This window comes from Hibiscus syriacus, unplaced genomic scaffold (assembly GCF_006381635.1).
Source record: "Hibiscus syriacus cultivar Baekdansim isolate YM2019G1 unplaced genomic scaffold, ASM638163v2 tig00111132_pilon, whole genome shotgun sequence".
Lineage (NCBI taxonomy): Eukaryota > Viridiplantae > Streptophyta > Magnoliopsida > Malvales > Malvaceae > Hibiscus > Hibiscus syriacus.
This window is the reverse complement of record NW_024062992.1, coordinates 831,588-839,421: the sequence shown is the minus strand read 5'-3', so window position 1 is coordinate 839,421 and position 7,834 is coordinate 831,588. Positions and strand designations below refer to the sequence as shown.

At 29.6% G+C, this 7,834-nt stretch overlaps 1 protein-coding gene across 1 annotated transcript; it reads left to right on the top strand.

Moving 5' to 3' along the window:
• The first annotated feature begins 2,075 nt into the window (after window positions 1-2,075).
• On the top strand, window positions 2,076-5,648 carry LOC120154597 (NAC domain-containing protein 78-like). Its single transcript, XM_039166293.1, has 6 exons — window positions 2,076-2,323; window positions 2,825-3,099; window positions 3,184-3,375; window positions 4,043-4,651; window positions 4,735-4,849; window positions 4,954-5,648. Exons 2-6 carry the CDS (start codon window positions 2,986-2,988, stop codon window positions 5,373-5,375), a joined length of 1,452 nt encoding a protein of 483 aa, XP_039022224.1. The 5' UTR covers window positions 2,076-2,323; window positions 2,825-2,985; the 3' UTR covers window positions 5,376-5,648.
• Window positions 5,649-7,834: the final 2,186 nt, after the last annotated feature.

The following is a 7,834-nucleotide window of genomic DNA, read 5'->3' as shown; positions in this document are numbered from 1 at the left end:
TGCGCTTTCTAATATACACTTCCCATTAATAGAAAACTTTGGTTAAACTACGTATTTAGTACCTAAATTATTAATTTTAGTTTGTTGTAATACTTGAACTTTCATTTTTTTCAAAATCATACTTAAAATTTTGTTTTTGTTTCATTTTAGTACCCTATTCAGAATTCAACAATAACTTTTGAAAAAAAATGAAAGTACTAAAATAAACCAAAATTGATAGTTTAGGTACTAAATACGTTAAGTTTTTAACGACGGGTATTAAATAAAACAAGAAATAAACTTTAGGTATGATTTTAAAAAATTAAAAGTTTAAGTACTAAAATAGATGAAAATTGATAGTTTATATACTAAATGCGTAGTTTACACAAAAGATAATGAGGTACACAAGTGGTCCATTGACTATAGGGTGGTGTTTTGTTGAATCCTTCAACTATTAAAAGTAATAAAATAGTCTCTCGAATTTAGGGTGTTATTTTGTTGAATCATGCAACTATTAAAAGTTATAAAATGGCTATCTGACTATTCATATGTTCCAAACTCATCATTGATCGTTAAAAAATTAACGGTTGTCTGAGTTGAATGTTAACCTATTGATTAAGATATGATAAAATATGATTTCAAAAATATTTGAGCTATATTTTGTGAATCGAGTTTATTTTTACATTATGTCATCGAGTCAATGCTTGAAAGCAACGATAATGCCAATTGACATAATTAAAAATATGATTTTATCATATTCCAATCATCATGTTAACATCTAACTCAAACCCATAGTTATTTTTTTAATGGAAAAAAGACGAATTTAGTACATATGAATAGTCGAGTGTTCATTTTGTGACCTTTAATAGTCAGATGGCTCAAGAAAATAATACCTTATAGTTAGGAGACCATTTTGTAAGTTTTATAGTCAGGCGCTTAATAAAGTAACTCCATATAATCGAAGATCATTTGTATACTTTATGCAATTATTTACACAATAATAATAAAATAATGATAAATACATTATTTTTTTAATGGTATGAGTTATTTTAACAATATCAAATAATAACTTAAATTAAAAATCAGTAAATTAGTTAAAAATTTGAAATATTAACTCAAATATAAAATTTTCTATTGTTATAATTAATATAATCCTTATCAACATTTATAACCAAAATCACTTTTTTTTATGAAATTTGAATATTTACCATCAGCATTGATGATTAATCCCTTCAACACGGATACTATGAATAAGATATAAATAATTGATCCTAAAATGTATTTTATTTTTCATTGATAAAGATAAAACTTCTAATCTCATAAGAATAAATAGGCATTCAACTTATTGGGTAAATTTAGTGATTAAAAAATGTTTTTTTGAGGTCATAAATTCATATGATTGTGTATGTAAGACGTGCATTATATATGTTATCAATGACTAAAAAATATTATGAACAAATATTATCTTATAATCATTTCAGATTAATAAAAAAAAATCATTTGATCAAAACATGAATGGACAACACGAATACTATTAATAAGACAAACGATTTGATCTTAAAATGCATTTTATTTTCATAGATAAAGATCAATTTTTTAATCTTATGATTAAAAATTGAGTGACTTTAATGATTAAAGAAATATTATCTTTTCTTAAAGTTAATTCATGTAGTTGTATAAGTAGAATGTGTGTTGTATACATTGTCATTGATTAAAATAAACAAATATTATCTTACAATTATTTTATGTTAATGAAAATAAATAAATAAATAATCATTTTATCATTACCACTCCAATTTTCTTGGCTAATTAATAATTTTATATTTATAAATTTAAGTATTATATATAAATTAATCATTACTTTTTCCTAAAAAAACTTAAGTTTAAACATTTAATATGTATGTCAATTTAATATTTTAAATTAAATAATTTAAGATATTTTAATATTTAATCCTGATTATCATTTTGAAAATGAAATAAACAATTAGCACACTACATCTTTATGATTAAAATTTCCTAATATATTTTTGGTACACAGCCACAGGAGACATGCCGCGGTCGGTAAAGTCTTTTCTTTGAAAGATCAGAATTTTTGTTAAGCTTCCTTCCGAAACCCTAAAAAATCTGACTTCTTTTAAAACGTTGAACTTTCCTTTTATTCTAGTCATTCTGATTAGATGGGTGGGTCATGATTCAGCAACCTCTCTAGCACCCGGGTTCCGGTTCCACCCGACTGACGAGGAACTCGTTCGTTACTATCTGAAACGACAAATCTTGAATAGGCCTTCTTTCGATTTGATCTCTATTATCGATATTTACAGATCCGAGCCTTGGGATCTCCCAGGTAATTTATTTAATTTTTTTTCTTTCATTTCAATTCTCTTTTTGTTTGGCTCGGTCAATTGTTTATTTGGTTCTTGAATTTCATGATAATTTCCTTTAATCTTGGACCAAAGATTCGGTTTCGTTGTTTGTTAATTGTATTTTGGTTCATGGGTTATTGGGGAAATTCAGTTTGTGTTTGAGGTTTGATTGTTGAAGATACTCGGTTAGAAAAATAAGCTTCTTTTAGGGGTTTTTATTTTAGGTTATTTTAATCTGGGATGCTATTAATTGCTTAATTACACGTTTAACTTCCTAATTTTGGGTTATGTTTTCCATTTCTGTTTTAAAGCTTTTGACGATACACATTTTACGCCTTTTTAGGATTTTTTTTCTGTAATTCTTGATTTTTTTTTTAAATCCGCCTCTATCTAGTTTAAATTTAAAGTTTGTACTTTATATAATAAAACTAGAATTTTGGGTGAGTTTATTAAATTGAAAATCAATATTTTCTTCTTAATAGATAAGTCAAAGCTGAAGAGCAGGGACCTGGAGTGGTACTTCTTCAGTGCACTGGACAAGAAATATGGAAATGGGTCGAGGACCAATAGGGCAACTGATAGAGGCTACTGGAAGACAACTGGAAAGGACCGTGCAATTTGCTTTAGGGAAAGAGTGGTTGGCATGAAGAAAACCCTTGTTTACCATAAAGGCCGAGCTCCACGCGGTGAACGTACTAACTGGGTAATGCACGAGTACCGCCTTACTGATGAGGCATTGGAGAAAGATATTCAACAGGTAAAGATTATATAATCTTTTTTGTAGTGTTTTGGTGATTTGGTGTTTGTTTGGGAATTAATGTTGGGTTGTTGGGGCTGGAAGGATGCTTTTGTTTTGTGTAGGGTGTTTCAGAAGAGTGGGTCTGGGCCAAAGAACGGGGAGCAGTATGGGGCACCCTTTTTCGAAGAAGAATGGGAAGATGAGGCAGTTATTGTGCCTGGTCAACATGATGTAGCAGTCTATGAAGAAGGTGCCAATGATGACGCTTTTGTTGAAGTGAATGATATTGTTGAGGTCTGTAGTGTTTATGGCTTGTTTTGTGCTCAGAAACTTGACCTTTGCTATATTTTATGTTGTTATGTTTGGAAGTTTGAATGAACTTTTTTGCATTATGCCTTGCAATTTAATTGAAAATGATAATAACTAATGAAAGTTTATAGGATACGAAACAATATAAAATAAGCTAGTAAATGTTTCCGGGCAAGCTATTTAATTGTCCGTGCATGTTGTTTCCTGTTGAAAACAAAAACATGTTGACCCCACTCATTCTCCTGGCATAACTTAATAATTGCTATTTTATATTCCATTTTCCCCTAAATCTTTCGTGAACGAGATAAATCTGATTTTCATGAAAAAGTAATATTGCCAGAGTGAGGTGCATGGGTATGCAATTTAGAGCTGGGTTGAGTGTATTGAGGCTTTTACTTTTTCTAAGCTTTATTTTTGATCAACTTGGCATTTTGTGATGTTTTCTATTGAAGTTCTATTACGGCTATGGGTAAATCCCACAAATCAGAGTCGCCCTTAAGGCTTGGCATGCTTATGAAATCTTTGAGACACTACAGCGTCAGTTAATATTGTTATAAATTGTAGCAATCCTTGGTCAGACACTCGTGCTATGAATGAGTTAGTTTCACTGCTAGACGACTGATCATAATTATGAATTGTTGCTTCTTGACAGAATCTTGACATTGGAAATCCATCTGAAAACAACATTATCCTGCCACTGAACGGCCACTGTGGGGAATCAAGCAACCATGTGGAACATTCAAGCGAGTTCAGTGAAGACAATCAAAAGCCATCAGAAAATATGTCTGATAATGCATTCCACCCTTCCACATTCTATTATGGGGAATCAAGCAACTGTGCTGAACATTCAATGGAGTTCAAAGAAGATTATCAGAAGCCTACTTGCATGCATGCCACTGAAGATGATTCAAAGCCACATCATGAGGTTGTGGTCTCGGATTTACCTGAGCCAAGGGTGACAGCTACAAATGTAAAACCAGTTAAGGAAGAATTTGTGCTTGAACCGATTGAAAAATTCAATTCCACAGACTATGTGTTTGAAGACCCATACCAGGATGATACTGATTATCTTCCGACCAATGAAGAACTTTTCCTGGAAGCTAATGATTTTTCAAACCCCATTGAACCAGATTCTGAACTTTTTGACATTCAGGAGTATCTTTTATTCGATGATGCTGATGATCAGTTGTTGGCCTTCGATTATGATCAATTTGTGGGAAGTGATGTTCCTGCTTCTGGCCAAGAACCTCTTACCCAAATGGTGCATAGTTATTTCCTGTCCTTTTTATTTGCCATAGTACATAAATTTGTGCAGTTCCTAATTAAATTACTTCTTGATAACAGCATACAAATGAAGGAACTGAACAAGAGCTTAATGCGAGCGAACAAATTGAAGAACATGGCAATAGTGAAGCATCCTCTTCAAAGCAAGAGCCAGAGGCCACAAAAGTTGAACTTGGTAAGATGTTTGGAACTGCCTAACTCTTAATGCCATTGTTTAAAGTGAAATTCTAACATTTGTATTCAATTGAGCTCACTTTTGGTGCATTATTTGTGGTACAGGTACCAAGTATCCATTTATTAAACAGGCTAGTCACATGTTGGGTAGCTTTCCTGCTCCTCCTGCGTTTGCCTCTGAACTCCCTTCAAAGGATGCTGCTGCGCTCAAGCTAAATTCTGCCTCACATGCTTCAAGTTCTGTTCATGTTATGTCTGGCATGATAAGAATAAAAAACATGGCATCTTCTGGCAATCGATTGGACTGGTCGTATAACAAAAACGGGAGTGTCAACATTGTTCTTTCTTTTAACTTGCCGCAAGGTGATATCAACTCTTCCAGTTTTCTGCCAACGGCTGGCCTACTTTCCGGCAAGACGGGGCCTGTTGTTTCAAGAGGATGGTTCTTCTTGATGTTATTTTGGGTCCTAATAATTTCTGCCAGTCTAAAGATGGGGAGCTGCCTTTGCTCAAGGTATGGTATATAATTCATTAAACACGTCGACTGATTACGAATGTCGGGTAATATACTAGTTACCACTGTAGGTTGACTAGGATAGTAGACCGGGTGATGTCTCATAATTTATTTTCTTTTTTTGTGATGATCGCCGAATCCGAAACCATGTCTTAAACTTATTATCTCGGTTACAGTCCTTAAAGAATTGTTCACCATATAAAGTTGTAAGGTACATGATACAAGACATAATAATCTGGGTTTGTAAGCTATTATGAAACAATTGCTTGCTTGCTTCATTCTCTAAGCACCTTTTTCATCTTATTTGTGTAGGATGCTCATAAGCATTTGGGTAATGGGTGATCTGTTCGTGTTTCAAATTTGTTTAGGTCTTTTCATATATTAAAAAAGAAATGAACATAAGCAGTTGTGTAGACGGTTAGTACGAGTTGTTTAAACCTGTTTTCGAGTCAAGTTTTAACCATCTGCCGTGCAAGTAGTGAATGAATGCCAGCAACCAACGGTTTAGGAAAAGGAAATAATGATGTTGGTCGGTCCGTCAATATGTTAATTTCTTACCCAAAACATTTAAACGACAACTCACAAATGAGTCGTTCAAGTTAAACACACCTTTCAATTGTCAGATTTAAATAATATTTAGAGTTTAAATTTTGACATTATGAATGGAATATAATATATTTATTGAGAGTTATTTCTATAATAACTTTTATACCATTGAAATATAAATTATTTGTTCAATGAATTGAATGGTTATTAAAGAACACACTTATTGTATTTCAGAAAGATAAAAACTTAGAGTTGTAAAATTGGATTGGTTCAGTTTAAGATGCGGTAGACTGTCAAAAATTGAACTTTTGGGTTGCGTTTAGTTTTTATCTATATTATTACTAAAACAAATATTTGATTAACTTAGTATAACAAGTTAATTAACAAAGTAAATTGAAAAAATATTAGAATGTTCAACTTCAAATGATAATAAATAATTACTATAATTTTTTATATATTTAAATATTTTAAATAAAAAATTATATATCTAAAATCAAATACATGCTTAATAAGAGATCTACATATAATTTCTTTTTCTGGTCTTTTTTAACTGAGAGATCAGACTTATTCTTCAGTTCAGACAGCATTCTGAATTATTGATATTCATCATTGTGAATTTACTCTATTTTTTTTAATCTAAATTTGCTTTATTTCTGCAGATCACATATTTGGATATTTGAATATGATATTTATTTATATATTTAGTTTTTCATTTATTTAAATTTGATTTAAAAAAATAATCTGATAAATTCAAATGTTTAATAAATTTGATTATTAGACTGATATAACTATGTAAATTAGTTGAATAAAAGTTGATTATTATTTAACCATGAACCAAGTTACCTCGATGGTTAAGAAATGATTGTTATTCCAAGAGATCGCAAGTTCAAACACTAGAGATTGCTTGATACGAGAGCATTAATTGTCAAATGATTAAGTCTTTAAAAAATTATTATTTAAGTTACATGCACATTTGGATTTTGAATGGTAATGTTTGTATAATTTTAAATTTTGAATTATATTTTTTATAAAATAAATATTATTTGATAATTTTTTAAGTAAAAATTTATTTGATACTTAATTTTCTTATCCAACTAATTAATTGAATTATACTTTTTGATTTGAATACAGAGACCTCTTATGTCTTTTTGCCATTAAAATTTATTTGATACTTAATTTTCTTATCCAACTAATTAATTGAATTATACTTTTTGATTTGAATTTATGATTAAATTTGACTTACTAGTTCAAAATTATCAAAGATTGTAAATACAAATTTAAAACAAATAACTAAATTTAGACACCAGTTTTAATAAGTCTAGTTCAGATGCCTAATTAAACCTAATTTTTTAGTATTTAAATAAATAAAATGTTAATATCAAATTAAATAGTGATATCAGATTCAAATTTTAAATAGATATTTATCCTTTTGAATAGTATTCAATTTGTCAGCAGACAGACCCAAATTATATAAAAAAAAATTAAATATTAATTGTTAAAAAAATTAAAACACGGCATCACACTACACAGACAAGACACATAAGTACTTAAATTTTTATTTTTCCAAAATCATACATAACATTTTGTCTTTGTTTTATTTTAATATTCATCGTTAAAAATATAACACGTTTAATACTTAAACTATAAATTTTGGTCTGATTTATTACATAAACTTAAAAAAAAAATCAAAACTTAACGTTAAATTTTGAACATAATACTAAAATGAAACAAAAAGTAAATATTTTAAAAAAATTGAAAATTTAAGTACTAACTAAAATAAACCAAAACTAATAGTGTAGATACTAAACGCATAATTTACCCTACTATATATCATTACTGTACCAAACTTGATATAAATATAAAATACATTAACTACTATTATTATATGACAAAATAAACAAACACCAGGGGGGGGGGGGGTTAACG

Excerpts from the sequence above, each read along its gene's own strand:
- LOC120154597 (XM_039166293.1), top strand. The coding sequence starts at position 2,986 with ATGAAGAAAACCCTTGTTTACCATAAAGGCCGAGCTCCACGCGGTGAA. Across the intron at positions 3,376-4,042 it reads AAGTGAATGATATTGTTGAG|AATCTTGACATTGGAAATCC; the intron begins GTCTGTAGTGTT and ends GCTTCTTGACAG. Across the intron at positions 4,652-4,734 it reads AAGAACCTCTTACCCAAATG|CATACAAATGAAGGAACTGA; the intron begins GTGCATAGTTAT and ends TCTTGATAACAG.